This window comes from Centruroides vittatus, unplaced genomic scaffold (assembly GCF_030686945.1).
Source record: "Centruroides vittatus isolate TY-2023 unplaced genomic scaffold, ASM3068694v2 contig_355, whole genome shotgun sequence".
Classification (NCBI taxonomy): domain Eukaryota; kingdom Metazoa; phylum Arthropoda; class Arachnida; order Scorpiones; family Buthidae; genus Centruroides; species Centruroides vittatus.
In genome coordinates, this window is record NW_027122178.1 from 1685298 (window position 1) to 1708429 (window position 23132).

At 32.3% G+C, this 23132-nt stretch overlaps 1 protein-coding gene across 4 annotated transcripts; it reads right to left on the reverse strand.

Moving 5' to 3' along the window:
* Positions 1-1804: 1804 nt before the first annotated feature.
* Positions 1805-14914, reverse strand: LOC136974725 (copper homeostasis protein cutC homolog). Of its 4 annotated transcripts, none has more exons than XM_067269667.1 (8): positions 14727-14914; positions 11696-11755; positions 9484-9652; positions 9128-9168; positions 4077-4112; positions 2353-2486; positions 2191-2218; positions 1805-2104 (listed from the first exon to the last, which is right to left on the reverse strand). In XM_067269667.1, exons 1-8 carry the CDS (start codon positions 14794-14796, stop codon positions 1899-1901), a joined length of 744 nt encoding a protein of 247 aa, XP_067125768.1. In that variant the 5' UTR covers positions 14797-14914; the 3' UTR covers positions 1805-1898. The 4 variants fall into 4 exon arrangements, with proteins under 4 accessions (XP_067125768.1, XP_067125770.1, XP_067125767.1 ...); XM_067269669.1 differs by having other exon boundaries at positions 2353-2468; positions 14724-14914; XM_067269666.1 differs by having other exon boundaries at positions 14724-14914.
* Between the last annotated feature and the right edge of the window lie 8218 nt (positions 14915-23132).

Here is a 23132-nt window from a genome sequence, read left to right on the forward strand (position 1 = left end):
TTATTGTAGCATTCGGTACAAAATATTATAATTTATCTGTATAAATTGTCATCGGCTGTAACGCCCGAATAGGGTCCAGTTACCGTGAAAAAGATTTCCCGAAAGGCATCGCTCATCGCTGGAAAGTGTTGCATTACCCTGGCTTAACAAACAATAAATTGTCAATCATTTACATCCCGATTATCATCGTTCCTTATCATCTAAATCCATATAATGCTTCTTAACGGTCATCTTCATCGTTTTTAAGAAATATTGTAAAAAACCCAAAAATGGCACTATGCACTTCATTTGTTTAAATTTTTCTTCAGTACAGATCATTACTTTACTACTAAAAAATACTTCCTACAGAAATTTGTTTCCGGTGTATTTGTACATGTACTGTACACGATTCTTCGTAATCAAATAGGTAAATTCGTAATTCTACGGGAAATTGGTCCTCATTTAGGTGTTCTACAGGTGAAGAAAGTCTGGAAATTTCCACGCGGCCAGACCTATTGGTTGCTAGTCGGAGAAGGCAATTAAGATGCCAGCCACCACTCTGGTAAACCCAGCATTGAGTCCGAATGGTTCGAAAATCTTCAGAATTTTTCAAGGGATGATTAGACCAGGATATGTCGGGGCTTGTTGCTCGTCGCTGGCCGTTCCATTGTGGATCTGATAAAAAAGTCCACTTAGTACCTACAGGGGTAGAGGATAAAAAGAGATCCATTGGTGAGACAGCTACAAACCTGAAACTTAATCTATGCAGCCATTGATAGAAAATTTGGTTTTATCTACACAGCCATTGATAGAAATTCAACTTTCACCTTTCCTTTATTCTAGCAAACATATTTTTTTTTTCTTCTATGCATTTCTTGTTCCCCATGCAAAAACTAACATTGTCTGATCCATACACTAGACAAGACTTTGGAGCCAACTTAATTGAAAGATTTCCAATTTTTTGTTTTTTATAAATTTATCAAAAATCAAAACCACATTTCAAGAGAAGAATAGCAATAAAGCATTTAAATCTTTTCAGTTGACCATTATGCCAAAAGATACTGTGTTCCATTATCCCAATGGATCAAAGTGAGTGCATATTAAAATCAAAGGACATCAATTTGAAAAATAATTACATTGCATTAATTCAAAGAAATAATTTTCTACCAATATCAAAAATAGAAAAGTATTATGCACCAATAATTGTCATTATCTGCTCAACATATCTATTGCAATAATAGATATGTACAGTACACTGATCTATGGTCACATTAATTAAATGAGTTTTTCCTATAATGATGAGTATTCAAACTTCTTTTTTAGTGTTTCAAATGCTTTCAAGATAACATTATGATACAACATTAAAATGAATAGTCATGAAAATGGATTGGATTGATAGGATAAAGCAATGCAACACATGCTGGGGAGCATATCCCCTTGGTGACCTGCCAAGAGCTGCTTCTGGGAGGACATTCTATGGAAAACTGGTCTGTATTTAAAGGTTAGAAATGTGAAGGAAAATCCTTCCATGTCCAGACAATGATCAGACAGAAACCTGCAACCAACTAATAGTGTTTGGTGGTTTCATCCATTTGGTTACTAGTGAGGACATGGAAATGGGTTACCAAATGTGTCTGTTTCATGCATTTGTATTGCCTTTCTAACTTCTTGTTACTTAATAAAACTAATATTTTCTGTCATAAAAGTAATCTCAAAATTAAATTTGAAATTCATGGCACAAGAATGAAGAAAATATAGTATTAAATTATTACATTTATAAAATACTATATAAATTTAGAAACATTTAGAAAGTCAATAACTTGACTAACTTTTAAAAATTTCACAGTTCTTTATTTTTGAGTACAATAAATGTTTAATATGTAAAAATAGAATTATTGTAATAAGATTTTTAATGGTATTCAATAAGAAAACTGCTTTATAATGGTAATTAAGTTTTTCAACTTCAACATATCACATTGTTTCTGTTTAATTCCAAAATTATTTGTAGTATCATCAGTCATGTAGGATGATAAATTTTCAACATAAGAGCTGGCTGAAGTATGGATTTCTTGAATTCCATTTATCTTTAATAACTGTTTAATATTGCCTTCATTGACACCTCCACCTGAAATTATTATTATAAAAGCTAAATTTTAATTTATAAAATAAAAATTTTAAATTAAATTTTAAAAAATTCTGAGTTTTTCAAACCTGGCATTATTATCATTTTTCTATTTTCCTGAAATTATAAAAAGAAATTATTCACACTCAAAATATTATGGATTAAATTCTAAAAATTAAATGTTTTGTATTAAATTAACTATAAGACTGTAAATTTAATTAAAAGTTTATTTTTAAAATATAAAATCTTACACTTTCAATTAAGGATTTTATAAATTGTATTCCTTGATTAACATCTGGAGCATGACCAGAAGTCAGTAACCTCTGACAACCAAGACCAATTATTGATTGTAAGGCATCCATGGGATCTGATGAAAGATCAAATGCTAGATTAAAAAAATACAAGAACAAATTTAAAATATGAATTTCAAATAAAAATAAAATATTTTATTAATTATTTTTAAAAATATAAAAATTTTGTATTATTATTTACATAAAATCATATATGATCAATGGTCACATTAATCCTCAAATAAAAGGTTGACATTTTGATCCATTTTAACTTAATAATAAATGATTAAAAAATTTTTCACAGTCATTTTAATGAAGTTTTCTTCAGGCCAATATACTGTGGTAGTGTGAAAAAAAATAAGAAAAGACTCGAAAATGTGTTAATTTTTGTAAATAGTCTTAAACTTAAAATTTGTATTATTAGTTTATATTTTAACAACAAATTTTTATTACAATATAAAAATTAATTTAATAATACATTTAAAAAAATTTTTAATGCTTTATCTTCTGGGCATTAATGTAATTAACCATACCAATTTTGACTTTGACCGAGGTCATCCATGGGTGAGGGACAGAAATTACTGTCCTCATCAGGACATATTGTCCATGGAAAATTCCTGGACAGTTGCTGACCCAGATTCAATCCATATCCCCAGAGTGATAGGCTGACACCTTAATTGTCTCAGCCATTCAGCAACCAATTTAATTATATTAAAAATTAAGCATTGTTTCAATTGTACAATATGATAAAAATTGTTTCATAAAAATCAATAAATATTACTTCTGGAAATGGTTAATAAAACTTCATGGTATTTTTTATTTATATTGTATTCACAATTGTAATTATATTTATTTTTATTTTTTAATTTTAATGAGCTACATAATGTTTATATTGCCATATGGCTGAAGTGCGTGAAGGTGTTAGCCTGCTGTTCCAGGGACCTGTAAAATTTCTGAGGACTAAAATAGTTTAAAAAATAAACTGAAAACATTCCTAACAAACAGTAATTACAGAATTGTTAGAGAAATATCTTAAATATAAATCCAATATAAATTGCTTTCTTACAGTAAAAATTTTTTATGCTACATAAAGCTTGAATTTAATTTGAATTTGTCATTAGAATTTCAATGAGTAATGTGAATCAAAAACAAGTATTAACAAGATACAAGAATTGGTAAATATAATAAAATTTTTTAATAACTATATCTAAATTTTAATACCAGATAATCAAACAAAAGCAATACACACGAGAAATAATGAGGAGTTTGGTAATGCTGTGAGTTGAAGTTAGTGATGTGAGCTGACTATTTGTTGCACTGCTGGCTTACAGCATTGCTAAGTGTGATTTGCAACATCACCAAATTTCTTAATGCATTTTTCAAAACTTTTATGTTCATTTGATCATCCTGTATTTTTTCATTTAATTTATTACAGAAACATTTATGCAATGAAATGAATGTCATTAAGCATAAAAATTTAAGTTGTTTATAAAGTTAGTTTGTACACTAATTTAAATGGCAAAAAGTTTCATAACAATCATATTTAAAACTTTATATTAACATTAACTGAATGAAAACTATTACATAAATGATGTGTAAACATTTATTAATAAAAAATATTTGCTGTAATATAACATATATAATATTTTTGATCATATCGATAAAAATAATAATAGTAGTAGTACCTCTGTGAAATGTAACTGGCAAAGGGGAAGCTTCATCTGAAATAATTAAATTTAAGGATTTACTTTTTAAATCAAAGTTAATTACTTTTATAACATAAATAACATTTTCTTAAATAAAAATATATCTAGAAAATAAATCTCATTCTGAGAAGTAATATGAAACTCTTGCATATTTAGATGAATATGTTATTAATTGCATTATGAATTAGTCTAACTCTAAATCTTCATTTTTCTTCTGCAATGAACAAGTCTTCTGGTCAAAGAAAACAAAAGCATTAACAAGCTGAAGATTTTGGTTATTAAGATGTAGATTAGTGATAATAGGTGTTCTGACTATATTGAAATCATTACTTTAGTTTTTTGAGTATTTATTAATAAGTTTTAAAGTTTTAAGTGACTTATTTAGTTTATATATACAGTAAAACCTGTCTATGGCAAACACCCACGGTTCCTTCAAAAAATGGTCTTTTAGATAGCTGATGCTGTAATACCGTATTTTCATACATATTTTGCACACTTTTTTAGCCATTTCTACTAAGCAAAACTTCAGGTGAGCAAAAATAAGCAAATTTTTTCAACGATAGAGCTATATTGGTACTGTACTGTATTTTATTCTTATCGGATAACTCGATTTACAGGAGTCATCGTGATTTTATAAAACAGATTTAATGCCAATATTTTAAAGATTAATACAATACTCGCATTTTCTCGATTATAATGCACACTTTTGTTTTTCTGACTTAATTCAACTCAGTTCTTTTCGTTCTCTCCTCAGTTACGTGTATTACATCTTCGATATACAAGCGTGTTGTATCTCTTCACTTTGGTTTTGGTTTTCGTTAGTTTAATCTTATTTTAACTTAGAAAATATTAAATATTTAAAAAATACAGTATTTTTAAAGTACAATAAGAAAAATTATTAATTAATAATAAAATGATTTTATTATTTTTTCTCATAATATGATTTCATTACATTCCCAGATTGTCCAATGACAATGGCGGAATCGAAAAGGGAAGGTTGCCTGTAAAACTGATTTTTGCATTAATGCGTTTATTGTTTTTTGAATATCTTACATGCAAAAATTACTTGGATATTATTTTTCTAAAAATATTGTGGAAATAAGGTAGGTTGATACAGAAATTATTTATTGCACATGTACTGTATATGAGCGTCAAAAAATAATAAAAATTTTATCAAACGATGAGATCAGCTGATTAATTGTATTGTGTAAAATATTTTATACCCCTAAGGAAAATGCTATAGATCTACGTTAAAATAAATTTCGTTTTCCCACAGTTAAACTTCGCCACTAATTGCCGTTGTGATAAAGTTATCAGAGAAAGTGAAAATGGTTTAACACAATCTTCTAATGACAGCACTTTGCCTTTCTTTCGTTTTTCGGACAATTTCGAACAAACTGAAATGAATTTCCTTTGTTGCTAGACTAATTCATTAACACCTGCACCTAATTTTAAGTGTGGATTTGAACAAGAGTTTAGACTAATTCATTATATTAAGAGGGGAAATGTTGAGATGGGTTTGAACAATAGTTTAGACCAGATATATTTGCAGAAGTGGTCACTTATTACAGTTGTTGTATGTTGTTTTGGACCAAAAATCGATGCCTGCGGTCACGTTACACAAGTGGTCATTTAATACGGGTAACTTATATGAAGACTATGTATAAAGTATTCCATGCCAGAAATTTTTGCCCGTTTTGACAGGTGCTGGTCAAATGCAGGTGGTTGCCTAAGCAGTTTTCACTGTATATTGATTGGTAATGATTAGCGATTTTAATGACATCAGCATAAGCATTTATGAACAAGGAGATTATAAAGAAAAGAAATTTATTAATATAGGTGGTAAAAATAGATAACTGAGGATAGAGCCTAGGGGAATGCCTATAAGCAGAGAAAATAGTTGGAAATAAAATTCAGAAACTTTTATTCTGTATGTATGCAATATCAGGAAATTATTTTATTGAGCCAGGCCAGAATTTCATTGTTTATATCAAATTTGTGAAATAATTTTTCAAGAAAAATGTTTGGAACTGCTGAGTCAAAGAATTTAGCAATATCTATGTAGACCAGTGGTTTCCAACCTTTTCTGCAGTATTCCTCCCTCATCAGGGCTCCCATGCAATGGAGCCTCCCCCCAGCATACGTATAAGTGTTTATTGCTTTATTCAGTATTTATTTTCTTTTATTACAAATGAAATAATACCAATAAGGTTTGATTGAAAATATGAAAAAAAATATAATTGGACTCGTTCGAGACTGCATAATATTCAATATAAGCAACTTACTAGAACACCTTGTGAATTTGCAGCCCAATTTTTATTACTTCCAAACGTTTTTGTTCATATTCAATGAACTTTCTCAAGAAAAAGAGAACACAACAAAATCGAACTCTTAGTACAAAAGCAGAAAACGAACAGGCTGTTTGAATTTTTTGAAATACGTCATCTATCACCTTGCAACCGGACTTATGTAAAGCATAAGCTTACAGAAAATTAAAATACCAAAAAATAATACGTGCTGAGTTAAATTCGGCCCTAAGTATGCCCCACCACCGATAACCTCACATGACAAACTCATCCCAGATATTGAGCAAGCATTGGAGGGCCTCAGCCAAACTAACAAAGAAATGTTCAGATGGGAAATTGCACTGAAACTCAAGCAGGATAAACGTAAAAGAAACAGAGATCCTATATGGACGTATATCAGAAAAACCCAGAACTGGCTTAAAGACAACAATTTAGTGCTTATGAGGGCCGATAAATCAAAGGACATGGTTGTTATGAAGAGAGCCACATACGACCACATGCTATCAACACACATTAAAGATACCTGCTGTACGATTGCACCCCCCAATGCCTTGGAGAAACTGCAAGCAAGAATCAAGAAGTTCGCAACCACACCTTTGGCCAAAGAACTAGGCATCCGGAATATAGTGGTGCAATCACCGTCGACTCCAAGACTTTTTGGTTTTGCTAAAACCCATAAAAAGAACAAGGATATAAGATCTGTTGTCGACAAAGGATATGCTCCCACAATAGTACTGGAGAAATGGGTACACAACTTCATGTGCCGAAATATTCCCAATAATCCGTACAGCGTCAAGCAACCTTTAGAAGTTTTAAGCAAAATGGCTAATATTAACTCACAAGATGTTAAGTATATGACAGTGCTAGACTACAAAGCCTTATATCCTTCCATTAAACTGGAACCCTGCTTCTGTCATCTAAGAGATATCCTACTTATCAAGATCCCTGCCCCAGAAAAGAAAAGAAAAGAGAATGCATCTTAGAACTGGCGCATCTTACCATTTTTTCTGTGCTATTTAGCTTCAAAGGCACTACATACATGCAACAAAAAGGGGTAGCTATGGGCAGCTCCCTTGCAGGTACGCTATGTGAGATAATACTAGCAACGCTAGAAAAAGCAGTGCTGCCAAAGTATGAAACACAAATGATAATGTATGCTAGATACGTAGATGATGTACTTATATTCTGGAATGTTAAGCCCAACATACAGCATTTTATAAAAGATATAAATGACAACAGCTTCGGCTTGGAGATAGAGCTGGAGCAGGAAAACGACAAGATCGTACATTTCCTGGATCTTCATATACAAATTAATAGCCTGGGATAGTTCTGCACCAAAGTCTACAAAAAGCCATCATATAACCCCATATTTATTCTGTGGATCTCGCACGATCCTCCTTCTTATAAGCTGGCAGCGTTCAGAGCGCTTATCAAAAGAGCGTATTCGCACTGCAACAATGAAAGTGACAGAACGAAAGAACTGAAACTTACATACAAGTTAGCCAAGAAATACAAGATCAACATTAAGGCTATTACCAGCAGGAACAGAACGCGCCTTAAGATGAAAGACTTACCCAATAAGGAAGAGTGTATAATGATGGATAATAACGCATCGCTGAGCAATATCTTTCAAAGAATTGGAAAAGCCAAGAACCAAAGAATAGTATATAAAAGTAGCCCACCATATACCGACTATTAAGATCTGATAAAGATGAAGCAGACAGAAACACACTCCCCAGTGTTTATAATATCCCCATTATGGATTCTAGGAGACATAATAAATTTATGTATGTAGGGGCCACAGGACGATCTCTCAAAACCAGATTAGCAGAACACCAAAGAAATATATAACAGGAACAACCATGAACTGCACTGGCCACCTACATCTTAGCAGACCCACAAGACGTCAAAGCCGAGTGGGACCAAGCAAGTCTAATGCAGATAGTCCAAGACCGTAAACACCAACACTATGCGGAAGCTTGGCAAATTTGTAAAGCGAACCCTAAAGGCCTCGCAATCAATTTTCGAGAGTCTACAAAAGTGTCAGCAGCATGGTCCTCTAGCCTAATATAAACAGTATTATTAGAAAGATAATATGCATTATTAAACAATGCATATATATGGAAAAGATAATAAGGGTCATAACTCGGCACGTATTATTTTTCGGTATTTTAATTTTCCTCAGTATTTTAATTTTCTGTAAGCTTACACTTTGCATAAGTCCAGTTGCAAGGTTATAGATGACGTATTTCAAAAAATTCAAACAGCCTGTTCGTTTTCTGCTTTTGTACTAAGAGTTCAATTTTGTTGTGTTCTCTTTTTCTTGAGAAAGTTCATTGAATATGAACAAAAACGTTTGGAAGTAATAAAAATTGGGCTGCAAGTTCACAAGGTGTTCTAGTAAGTTGCTTATAATTGGACTACTAAAAATACAGATACATCTATCTACGACACTTTGCATAAATAAAATGGATAATATCTGTACATAGTGTACAACAAGGAGTTTATTCTTTCTGAATAAAGTTATAATAATGTAAATTAATACCAACAAGATTTGAAACAACAACCTCAAAGTATGAAACTGGTGAAAGTGAAAAACAAAGAATATAATGCAGTTTTAATATACAGTAATTTCATCACTAATTTGCTTTATTTTCAAGATTTTGAACTTATTTATTTTAAATGTATATTCAGAATAACAAATGTGAAAAAATTTAAACTTACCAATTAAAACTTTGCAATTCTCTTCATCAATTTTACCTGAACTATTAAAATGAAATAAATTAAATACAAAATATTCCCAGATTTTATTTTTCACTGCAATAAAAAGAATATTTAATTGACATTTGTATTGGATATTTTTAAATTTTCTAATTAATTACATTAAGTTTAAAAAATAATAATCTAAATTTAAGTTAAACAATTTATCTTCAAAAATATATATTTTATTTCAGTTTACAAATTTATAGAAAATATTTCATAATGTATGAGTATAATCTTTTATAAATGAAAAAGATAAAAAAATGCTTCGAAAATTTGTATCATCTTCATTTTAATTTGATAAAATTTATATACTTCACCTAGTTAAGGCACCTAAAACAAAGCCATCTGCACCATTTTCCTTAGCAATTTTAATATCTTCTTTCATTATCCGAAATTCTTCATTAGAATACGTAAAATCACCACCACGTGGTCGAATCAGTACAAAAATTGGGATCTTTACTTGTAATCTTACAATTTTTAAAAAACCTGATATAAAAATTAGGAAGTGTATTAATTATTATTAATATATGAATAATAATTTTATGATAATTTACATATTATATTAAAAAAACAAAATTCACAATTTTTATTCGATTATTATAAATTTGAAATTCTGCACCTCTTACATGACAGTTGCAATCTCCCATAGACTAATTAATTCCATAAACAGTCTTCAGTAAGCTACAGGTAACCTCTATCTAGCTCAAGTCTTGAATACAAATGTTGCTTAATTAAACATATTATTGGCATCTGCTATAGCCAAGCAGCTTTTTCATGTATTTATGTAGAATATGTTAATGGCAAACTTTAGTTATAAGAGATTTATTTTAAACTTGTGTGATTTTCAAACCAGAATATATTTAAAAACTTTTAAAGCCAAGTGCCATAGGCATAGGATGCTGAAATATGCTAAATGCTTTTACTGTGAATAACCTGTGATAAAATGAGAGTGCATCTTACATGCCATAAATTATGGTATGTCATAGCCATGTGCTAAAATTTGTTATTTCAAGAAGTGTCTAATCATTTCTTCAGGTGTTAGCACATTCTGTAATAGACATTTGTTTCAGAATCTGTCTAGTTTTTCTAGTCACTTCTTGAAATGCTAAAATAGTTTCTGCAGATGTTGAAATGAATGTATATTTCACCATCTGTCTAATGAAACTAAGCATTTCATAATATGCAACAGCTCATTAGCAAGTGGCATAATTTAAAACATCTGAATGTTTCTATATTTCTTTGTGTTGCTTCTTCTTTGAATGTGAATTATTTGACTACTATATATATATATATAGGCTGTAAAATATAGTGGTAAATGAAATAAAATACAGGAGTAACTTAAAATTATTATTTTTCATTCAAAAAAGTTTCAAAGTATTGGTTCCTCCCAAAATTTTTATGGCTACATCACTGCATATTTTGTAACAAAAAATGGAATGACCACCATAATGTAAATAAAGCACTCAAAAATCAAAATTTTTAAGGAAAATGTTATTACAGACAGTCCTCTACTTTTGTACAATTTGCTATTTTGTAAACATTTCATACTTTGATTTTTATAGATATATATGGCAAAACACACATACTTTTTTGTAATGATTCTCCCTTTCTCAAAAACTATTAGTCACTAGTCCTTCCTCATCTCTCCAACATTAATCATGTCCATTTTTTGCATCACAGGTTCAGTCTTGAGTTAGCCTTCATGCATCTTGACAAATTTTTGACCATCATGGAAGAATGTGATCCCAATAGAGTGCAGATATCTTATATATGAAAGGCAATAGAAAAAGACAGCACTTTACAAAACTCTTTATCAAGAAAAGAAAAAAAAAAGTACAATTCAATTATCTCTTGACAAATTTATAAAGAAAACATCAGATACTAATCAATAAAAAAAATAAATATTTTGAAAACCCTTTTTGATGTTTTTTTTAAATTGTTCTATTTTCATACATTTCAACTTTCATACACATTTCACAAACCAATTAGATATGAAAGTAGAGGACCAGCTGTATTTTATTTTTATTTATATTAATTTTAATTGCAAACGTGAAATAATAAATCATCAAGCTAGCAATAAAAATGTAATATTAACAACATGCAGCATAAACTTATTTTCTAATGGTAGCATTGTGTCACTGTAAATAGACTACCGGGATCAAATTCAGGTGGTCAAAACTTTCTGGGAATTTTTTTGGGTGTAGTCTGTACCAAATATGTCAGGCCTTGTACCTAAGCACAAGCTGCCCCATAGTAGGCTTGGACAAGCTTTACGATGGACTTGGAAAAAGGCCTTCTCAGTACTGACAGGGCAGAAAGAGTAAAAAACAAAATAAAAATAAAAAATTGTTATAGAAAAGTTTATATTTACATTCATCTTAATTTAATATTTTTATATTAAATATTAAATAAGACACATTACAAAAAACATCTGATTTTAATCTACAGCAAATCTGAATATCTTCAAAAATATTTACATACAATGAATGAATGAATGAATGAATTTATGTAACTTTTTAGATATCTTACCCAAACTTGGTGTCAAACCTCCTTCTGAAAGGCAGGAACATAATTCTAATCGAGAAGCACCTGAATTATTTAAACATCAACATATTAAATTTCTTTCATTTAATGTATACAAATTAGGGTTTCTCAAACAGGATCCCGGTTGTTTTTTTAACCCGGGAAATTCTGCTAATTTTTTAAAAGTTCACTTTTTTCTTATTTTGTGTTAAGGTTGTAAAAATTTTGCAAATATAAAGTATAATTAACTCATAAAATGTCAAAATATATTTGTATTTATTAATATTAAACCTACTTATTAGTTTTTTTTAATCTTTCCTCATTATGGCAGGTCACAAATGGTCAATAATCAATATGTAGCTTATTTGTGGCAGGACTGAAAATTCTTTACTTGTCAGAACCTCTAATATCTGGAATAATTGTGCTTATGCATGGTTAATTTTTAACCATGCCCAGTAGCTTCAATAACTGCATAACGCTAGGTTGTGCAAAATGGGCAAGGATACAAATGAGTACAAAGTCTGCAAGTATGAAGTTTTTATTCATAAATTATTATTAAAGCCAAACGAATTGCCGAATTATCGGGCTATAAGCATGACGTCGCTATTAAAGCATCTGAGGTAGACAAATCAAGAATACTAGAAAGAAAAAGAAGTATTACAATCTTGAAAACAAACTAGAAATCTTCCAGACTACGGATGAAAAAACACATAATATCTGTCTTCTTTTAAATGCATTAAATACGATTCCACTCTCATCAATTGAATCGGAAAGGGCATTCTAGGTAATGGGACTTTTCATTACTAAAATAAGAATCAGATCGAGTGATTGGAGTATTGAGCGACCATCTTTGCTTTTTAAAATATTATTATAAAAATTTAGAATAATATTTTGTATTACGTTTTATTTAAAAAATGAAAATTACCTTTTAAGTTAGAAGTTTGATCTAAGTTCATTTTTTTTAAATTTTCAACTCAATTCAAAGCATTTTTTGTTGTTGTTGTATGCAGTTTCCAACAAACTTTAGTAAATTTTTTCTATTTGTGAAAATTTTTACGTAACTCAAAGATAATTTTTAATATATATCTTACACTTACAAGAAATACGTCGGCCATACACGATGTGTTTAGCCAGCAGAAAAGAGGGTAAGCGAAAGGGGAGGGAAGGAGGGAGAAGAGATAGATATTAGAGAAAGATAGGATCCCTCTGAACGGCATACATATGGCTACAGTACCCTCTGTGTTTGATGTTGGCGTGCAGTTTTTGGCTGCAAGACCCTAGTCCCCCGAAGGGTCTAAAAGAAAATCCGAGTGTAGCGAACACCAATAATTGAGTGCCGCCACGAATAGCTAAGTGTAGAAGTTAGTGCCAACTGGCTGTTAGTAGGAAGACTTATATCTACTTAATACTAATAAAACTGAACCCGATTGTGAATCTTAATACTACTTAACAGCTAGACAGACAGCGTGAAAAAAATGAACACAATGACAAACTAGACAAGATGAACGGACCGACAGAGACAAACGGGCAAGACCCCAAATTTTTTAATTATTTATTTATTTTTTATTTTATTTTATTTTTAAACATTAACTTACTAACTAAACTAACCTACCATAACCTAGGATGAACCTAACCAGAGACTAAAACTAACAAACCCTAATCTAATTTAACCTAACCTATCATATCCTAATTGGAAACCAAGCTAAGAGTCCCTAATCTAACTAACAATTAGGACTAACAGAATTTAGGCTGAAAAATAAGACAGAAAAAAAGGATTAAAATACAAGTTAAAAGGCAGATAAATGCTAACAGTTGAACAAAGCAAGGAAAAGCAAATTGCCATCCCTGCCCCTGGTGTGAGTGCTCTCAAGAGCCCAACTAAAAGATATAAATGTGAGTAGATGATGGAACATTGTACATGTGTAAATGAGTTGGTGTGGATTGCAAGGCCAGTTGTATTCTTCAAGAATAGCAACTCTCATTACACTATCCCTAATGTGATTGTAATATATCTTACACAGCATTGTTAATATGATTTTGGAGATTGCAGAATGTATTAAATTACTTTAAGAAATGAAAAATAATTATATCATTTGATTTCAAGATATTTTGAATATCTTAAAAATAATTCTATCCCGGGATTTCCCAGAATCCCGGGAAACAGTTCACTTTTATCCTGGAATCCCGGGAAATGAGAAACCCTAATACAAATATAAATATTTTCTATCTGTTACATTAGAAAATTGAATTTATTAATAAATTTAAATATATTTCTTAATCCTAAATTGCACAAATAAATCTTTTTTATCATCAAACCAAAATTACAATCTGTTTGTGTTCCAATTAAAACTAGATATAAGAGAAACTTAAATTTGATGATTTTATTCATGTTTAGTTAAATAAAATAATAGTCTAGTAACTAATGTTAGCTACTTGTTAGATTGTTAGATAACTAACATAGATAACTTTTCAACTGAATTTATCACAGATCCTGTTACAAACTTCTCAAAGTAAAATTCAGAGTTCTGTTAGATTACTTTGAATATAATAAATCAGCTACAATACGTCAGATTAGCAAGTTTTAATCTATGGTTGCTAATCCAGAGAAGCCTGTACTATCTATAGAAGGGGGAATTTCGACATGTATATTATATAAAAACACGTGCGTATTCGAATGCAACGTGGTGTTAAAATTTCAAAGGAATTGGTAGGAACAAACGAACGTTATATTTTATTTATATAGATAGATAGAAAATGATCTGCATTAGTCCATTCTCACAGAAAAACTAACTTAGGTCGTCGGAAGTTAGCGCCATCTGTTTGACATAAAAGCCTTAATCCATATATAAATATATTTTTGAAAGGGGAGAAATGGTGGTCTTCACATATGCCAGAAACCTTCGCGGGAATGTATTAAACAACTTCCCGAAGTTACATGGCAATCGGATAAATGGTGTGGTAATGCATGAAGGACAAACACACAGACATACAAACATACATTCATTTTTATATATATAGATAAATAACAACTTACCACCTTTATATGCATTAATTGCAGAAGAAAGCGAATCTACACAAACTTCCAGTTTTACGGACATTATATTCATCCAAAGTCAAAATAATCATAAAATAATAATATTTTTAAACTTTCATTCGATTAAATTAAAGTTTTGTCTTTAATATTTTAAGAATTAACATTTTACCTGCAATTACAAGAACCACGTGTTAGCTTATGGTCTTATCGTAATCGTTGAGCTTGAGTTACTCGGACTATTGCGCCCCGTAGTGGTGAAAGATGGAAATATTAATATTTTCCTCAGTATTTATAAGTCTGCTTGTAAACGTTGAAAAAGGTGATCATACTTTGTATACAAATCTCGATGGGCGTAAATTTTAGACAATCTTGAAGATATTGTGACGACTAATACTGTTGTTGTTTAGAATTTTTTTTCGGACGGGTTCAAAATGCTAACATTTATCTAACTGATGTATCGTAGTATCTTGCTCTGTCGGGCAGAAACTGCAGCGATCAGTATTCATCAGGTTACGTTTATGAAGAAAGGAATTGGTGATAAGAGAATTGGTTCTGGCCCGATGTATTAGGATAGTAGTGTATCGATCCGTATATTCCAGTGGCGTGCCGTGATATTTGATGATAGGGAAGCTGTGTTTCTGTAAGAAGCCGACTTTCAGGGGCAATCAATTAATTGCGCGTCAGGGCCCGTTCGTATTCGTTTGTTCGATAAGCCAGTAAAAACCGTATACTTCTTTAAATGTATTTTTAATAGATTATCTGACGTACTTAATAAATAAGAAAGTTCAATATAATTACCTCCGTTATTAGATTCAATAAATTCCCTACGCCCTCTAAATGCCAATTCTCGCTTTGAGAAAAAACATATAACGTCTATTAATTTAGATATATCTATTAATCGTAATTATCTCGTTATAATTTTCAATATTTATTTTATATTGTCTAGCAATGTTAAATTCTATTCCTCTTTGATTTCCAAATTGCTTCACTTTTACGAAAGAATCGTCATTCGTCATAAATTTTATCGTCAAAATGTCGAAATTTTTTTGTTGACGTATTTATATTTAATTTAGGCATCGGTCTTTCTCTTTTAATAATGTTTTCTTTTTCATTATATGGTCTTGAGCCAAAACTTTTTTAAAATAAATTTTTGAATCACTAGCCACGATATAAGGGCTAAAATTAAAATTATCAGAAAAACTTACTTGGTAAAACAAAATGTGTGACGAATATACATACCTAGTGCAAAAAATTCTTCAGTTGTATGAATATACTTTTAAAGAAACTTATAATTAAATATAACTTTGTGAAGAAACGTACATAAAAATAACAAAATATTCTTTACTTTTTAAATCTTAAAACAATCCACTTAGTGAAATACTGTAGCTCCCTACGAGTGGCTAAGGAATGGAATCAGAGACGGTCCAGGTAGACGTGTGCGTGCCAAATCCCGAGGGTGCCGATACCGGTCAATGTGACGGCCGGATGGCCGAGCGGTAAAGGTGGCAGCCTACCGCTCTGGGGGACCCGGGATCGAATCCGAACGGGTCGAATAATCCCCAGGAATTTTTCGGGGGGTGGTCCGTTCGGATATGTGGGGCCCCGTCCCTCACTACCCGGTCGCCCCATTGTGGGCCTGGCCGAACCCATAATGGGCCTACTAATAGAGGCCCTCTTAGTGCCCACAGGGCGGAAAGAGTTAAAAAAAAAAAAAAAAAAAAAAAAAGATACCGGTCAATGTCAAATGCCTCTTTTGTCGCATCACTAGTATATATCAAAGGACGCGACAGGGTTGTTGTAGATTTTAAACGTTTCTCACCATAGCTGTAAAAATCTAAATATGTTAAACTTAACAGATTGTCCGTCGTTTGTTTTCTAATTCGTTTTAGGACCGAGTGTTCACGGAAATTTCCAAAATTTACAACTTTTCGGTCACTCTCATTGAACTGGAAAAATTTCTGTCTTTATTACATCTAATATTATGAAGAGATCAGACCCTACCGTACTCGGCAAGAGATTGGTTCGGTTAAGCTTCTGTTTAAGTAAAATTTCGGCTCTTTCATCAGGGTTTTATTTATGTTTCTAATTCCCTAATCGCTTAATTATTTAACTACTTCTTAAGTAGAAATAAGTCGAAACTAGTTACTTTGTACTTGGATATCTGTAGTCTTGGGAAAGAAGTGGAAAGAAATTTTTATGACAACCGATACATAAATCGTAAATTTAAGGAAAATAAATTCTAGAGCTTTTGTTGTACCATTGTACAGTACGTGTCATTCATTAAATTTGGTTGTAAATGATGCTGCCAAAGTAACAGTTAATTTTTTAACACTACTAGAATTGTACACGTTTTTTCTGCATCCCCTTACAGATGGGACATACTAAATCGTAATATCACCGGTTTAACATTGAAATCCGTAAGTAATATAAGATGGGAGAGCGGAATAAACGCAGAATAAATATATCAAATATTTTAATGGATTTTTTTAAAGTCCTGTCAACTATACAGAACTATCATAAAAACATGCCAGTAAACTCCTATCGGTTGGGTTAAGTTATAAATCTAGTGTACAGTGGGCAACCTTTTTTATAACATGGGCCAGAATAAATTTTACGTTTTTTCCGCGGACCGTAGTAGTTAATTGACGCCTTCTTGTGACTTGTAATTTTTTTAGTCTGCAAATATGAAATAAATAAATAAAAAGTTAATTACAGTACTACATTTATTTCTCTTATCGTTTTCGAAAATTACAAAGAATTGGAAAAATAACTATTAATTAGTTATTTTTCCAATTTAATAATCTATTAAAGATCTCGTGGCCGGATAGAAACTTTTCGCGAGCCGTAGCTGGCCCGCGGGCCGGGGTTGCCCGCCGTTGATCTAGTCTGTCATGATTCACATAATCGGGCGAGGGCGGCCGAACATCTAGCAGGCAGGCGGTTAAGAGCCCACAACCAGTCCGGGATATAAAATAAGAAGCTTTATGCGTGTCTCGCTTCTACCAGTTAAACCGGGTGAGGTTGGTGCTCTGTAAACTGCATGTGCCAATGCCTATATAATCTGGCTGATTGGAAACTGACCCGGTTTCGACATTCCTTCCGCCACTGAATTATTCGAATATACAATAGCAATCTTACCGTTTTTTTTCACATGTAGTATAGAAATTTGTAAAAGATACATAATGCAGTTATAATAAAATATTAATTTTAATTAATGCGAAGTACGTTAAAATATAAAAATTTATATTTTATAAAATACAAGGGAAGGTCATTGGAAGGTGGAATCGACGCTTCCATCGCTTCCAATGACGGCACGTCACTGGTTTTTAGCGCAATAGTTATATTACATTTTTTATACTGTCGGTATTTTCTTAATGTATAAAATTAGTGCAATGTGATTATATAATATTTAAAAAAATTTACACTTATAATTACAGTCAAAATTCAATTAATAATAGTAAGGTTTACTGTTGTTATCCCTTTGGGTGGGGGTCGCGAAATATGAATTTTACTTTTAATTTTTTATGTGATATAGTCGTGTGTTGGGCTTAACTCGATCACCTAATATAAAAAATTGACATCGCTTAAAATATTATAGAAACCATCAAAATTCTTTGCTGATAGTTTAGACATAAATGTTTTCTCTGAAATGAAGCAATCGAAAAAATAATGGGTGGACCATAAAAAATTTGGCAATTTACGACATGTTCTCGATTCTGTAATTTGTTTTCTTCATAATATAAAATATTCACATAATACTGAAAAAATGCATTCATGTCAATTCCTGAATGTTATAATAATGCAATTATCAAAAATTTATAATTTTCAGTCTGTATTATCATAATTTAATTTTTTTTTTTTTTTTTTTTTTTTTTTTTTTTGTGGCGTTCCAGTTTCAGCTTTATTAAGTATTCTTTCCAGCGTACCAAGTTTTGGGTACTTTGGCTACCCTTTTTTAGTTTGGCGTAAAAAATATCATTTTGCGCATTGGCTACTTTTTGGGCTGCATATTATTTATAAATATAATAGTTGAATAAAAATGCACTTTAAATGGTTTTTTCGTCATTTTTTATTAATTAGAGATACAGTAGTGAACCGAAAATCGGAATCAATTGGGACTGGGGTTGTTCAGATTAGTCATTTGTTCCGATTACCAATTATGTACGAAAAAATATATTAACCTGTCCGATGTTCAAATTTTTCTCCGTTGCGTGTCGCTTCGTGTTGAATTTTTCTCCGTCGCGTGTAGCTTCGTGTTGAATTTTCGTCGATTTTAAGCCTAACGAAAATTTTTATAATAATAATCGAGGCTATCGTATCGTTAAAAATTATTTCTGCATTTTGTACAAACAAAATAAATATATTGAAGAATATAAAAACATGACAATTATACTTTAGAAGTAAATTTAGTATCAAAAACGTTCGATTCAGCACGACACAGTCCGACTGAAAATCGTGCCGATTACCGGCGATTCCGATTACCGGGGTTCCGATTTACGAGTCTCTACTGTACAAATAAAACAAATATTTGTGTTTTTTTTAAATAAATTTTTGTTTGTCTCCTTTATAATAAATGAATTTATCTATTAACATTTCTAAGTAAAAATTAAAAGTGTAGTTTTTTAAAATATCCTTTTTCGTGATAAAATGTTAATACTTATTACAGTACTGTAATCTAGACCAGTGTTTTTCAACCGGGGTGTCGCAAAGTTTAGGACCTTTAGTCATTTTCTTGGAAATTTACTTAAGTGTAGTTCAAAATAACTCATTGTCAGTATTTCGACAAAATTTAATGGACTTAAATTTTGATTTTGAACACGTAGAAACACTATTTTTGCATTAAAATGCTACTTTAAACTGTCAATTTTTAAATTTTTTTTTCCCGGTGAGGGAGTCCCCTCCCCTGACCCTACCCCAGAGTTGTGCATAATATTCGTTTACGCAAAAAATTCATCTGCCCCCCATTAGTCCCCTTATTCAGATTCTAGATCCGCTGCCAGTCAAGGGTGCCACGATTTTTTATTTTTCAATCGGATGCCACTCAATGGAAAAGGTTGAAAAACACTGATCTAGACATGTAAAGATGTAGATCAGCGATTCTCAACCTTAGCTCCGCGACCCCCCAAATAGTAAATATAAATAAAATTAATATTTCTCGACCCCACCCAAAGGTTGAGAAACACTAGTGTAGATAATCCTCCATAGACGGAAGCATGACTTAGTGCTTAAAAACCGGTGACGGTTGAAACAATAGGGAAAACGTGGAACAAACGAAGGTAGGGACAGAAGCTTCGAGAAGGCGAGAAAGGACCACGTGTAACGGAACGACAGAATTAAAATTTCACATAGAATCGGACAGCTGGTGTCGAAATACCTGCACGCCCCTTCTGGACACGTGATTAAAACGCGAACTACTTTTAAATGCTTTTCGCGCAAAAATCAACGTGTTACTTTTCAAATTATCTGATCACATGTAGTAGCAACCAAAGCATATGATCAGATGAATATGCATTTTTCAATAGGTCAAACACGCATTATGTCAAAACAATAAGTTTCTGATTATTTAATTAACATTCATCTATGAAATAATTTTATTTAAATTAAAATTTTAAACAAACAAAATACGTATAATAATTCTTTATTAATAAAAGATGTTAATAAGAATCAAAATTTCCTTTCGCCATTGGACACTACCGTCCAACTCTAGTAACACATCTAGGAATTTAGAACCTGCAGCTTCCCACAAGTTTAAGTTCGAATGCTACACTAATTGGAAATGTCAGAAAAATTCTTAAACGTACAAAACATGACATCGGGTTATTTTTTGCGATATATGTCAAGTTTTTTAATGCGTCTGCAATTCCATTGTTCAAAAATCTGTATGTTATCAGCTTATTGAAGAGCTCAAAATCATCAATATGATAAATTAACGTTTTAATAGAATGATAATTAGGGACGTCTGGGGAGCGAATGTGAATGGGTTGTATCTGTGTTTGTGGGTTAAAGTATTGGTTGGAGATGTCGGCTTGATGGTTAGGGTGTGTGATAGTCTGCCCGTCTTGTTTAATGATGAGATGATCATTGTGGGGATTAGTTTTTGTGCGTAGGAGGTGAATGATTTTCCATAAATTGTTCTTGTAGTTAGGGGAAGTAGAAAGATTCTTCCAAAACGTGCGTTTTTGAGCAAGTATTGTGTGTTGAAGATCTGCTGTCACTTCTTCGGCACGAATCCAGTTTTCTCGGTTAATATGACTGTGGAAGCGGTGAAATGCTTGCCCCTTTTTTTTTTGCTAATTTTCGTTGGCATTCTTTATTCCACCACGGAGGGTTGGGTGACTTGGGTCTCTGTTGACGTGAATTACGATTGATAAGGGTGTATCCTTTGTATTTGTTGCTGAAATCATCGTATGTCCAGTCCGTGTGAGTAGCCCAGGAGATGAAAGTTTGTGTTATGTTAATGTAGGTGCTAGTGTGTGTTTGGTTATTCGCTTTATGTTTGCCTGTCCTGATGTTGGTTTCAATCATGCAATGGTGGCTGCCGCAGAAAATGGACAAGGGTTCCAGTTCGCATGTGTGGGAACGCCGGAGGTTGGACGGAGTCGTACCTCCTCTTTTTTCGGCGAACAGGTCGGCAAGACCCACCCCACTGTCAAGGATGGCTAAATTTTTCTGATATCCCGACTCGTCGGGATTGGGTAATTAATTGTCAGGTCGAGTGGAGGAGTGTGTGGGGTCGTCGATAAGAAAAGGCAATATCCGTAATAACAGGACAACACAGATAATGGTTTATTTGAATATAGAACCTACTACAGAGAAGCTACGCATCCTGTCCCTAATCGCGGGAGAGAGAGAGTTCACAATAGTTGGGGGAATCATACCTCGTCGATGTATCGATAGCGATCGCAGAATGTTCTTCGGCTCGGGCGGTGGGCGGAGGGGTGGTCAGGCTTCGTCTTCGGTGGCGTCGGCGTCTTCGAGTTGGCCCTCGCTTTCGACGGGACGTTTTTCGTCGTCCTATGTTCGGCCACTCCGTTCTCAGATATCTCCCCCTATTTATACTCCCGATCGCGTCCGTTACGATCACCAATCGCGACGGAGGGTGATGATTCGGGCTCCGTGACTCAGAAGTCGGGTCCGGAGAGGAGGGAAGTGAGTTTGACGGCGGAAGACTGTACTGTACATCCTTCGAATCTTGATCGCTATCTCTCGAGAGGTTTGAACAATAAAATTTTAAATGTTGATAATTTTCGTTTATAACATGTTAAAATCGGACTGGCCGGTTTAATGCGGTCCTCACACGTGTTGCAAAAGGTTTGTTTGTTGCTCTTGGGTATGAGTAGGTTGGGTATTTTGTTGTTCGTTAGAAACAGTTTTAGATGTGTTCATTTCGTCATTTCGTTTTTTTCCGTGGTTTGGACAAGACTCGCCAGTGCCGTAACTAGGCAGGTGCAACAGGTGCACCCGCACAGGGCCCACTTAGAAGGGAGGCCCAAAATGAATCTATTTGTTTTGTTAATTTCCCAAACCAAATTAGTTAAGGAACTAAATGCAAATTCTTGCACAGGGCACAGGAATGGCTAGTTACGGCACTGAGACTTGCTCTAGCAGCAGGGAACATAATTTAGTTTTAGTATAAACACGATGATATGACGAATTAGACAGGTGTCTTCATTTGAATTGTTAACTGTCATGTGCACTAGCCGCATCTGTCGAGAGATCACAAATGACAACAAAACGTTTGTGCATAGTTGGCAAATACAAGCCATGTGTTTGCTTCTATCAAATATAACTAAAATATTACTTGGTTATCATTTTGTGTAATTTTGCCCCGAATGCAGGTCCTTTTTATAGGCAATCGTGCTTAAGTGGTTTTAAAAAACTTGTGAAGTTATTTGTGGCCATTATTTGTATGTTTCCAGAATACGTACGTACGTAATAGATGACACTTTTGAATGTAAAGGTGTCATGAACAATGCACTAACAGCATTTCCATCAATGTTACTTTTCTGTTTCAAAGATTTGTCTTTCTAATATATATTGAGTGGTCCAGAAGTCAGTTAATCATTGTAAAAACTAATTGTTATCTTATTCAAAAGGAAGATCCTTATTCTTTGATTTGTAAATTATAATGCTTTTACAGATTTAGGTCACAATTTATATTTACAACTGTGCTCCAAGCATACAAAATATGCTTAACTAACTTCTGGTACTCGTGTATATACTGTATATTATTTTTAAAAATATATGATTTTAAAGTAGTTACCTGAATTTAAAAATTTGGTTAAAATAACCAGGAAAGGAAGAGGACTTAGTTTTTTCGGATTCTTATTTAAAAAAAATACTGTCAGCCATTTTAATTGAAACTAAAAGTAGCCAGTTTATGACAACTTGGACACGTCAAAAATTGGT

Bases quoted from the DNA above. Each gene is read 5' to 3' on its own strand.
- LOC136974725 (XM_067269666.1), bottom strand. From the start codon at position 14,796: ATGAATATAATGTCCGTAAAACTGGAAGTTTGTGTAGATTCGCTTTCT. The intron at 11,756-14,723 runs GTAAGTTGTTAT...TAAATAATTCAG, and splicing joins AATTAATGCATATAAAGGTG to GTGCTTCTCGATTAGAATTA. The intron at 2,487-4,076 runs GTACTACTACTA...TTTTTAATCTAG, and splicing joins GCCAGTTACATTTCACAGAG to CATTTGATCTTTCATCAGAT.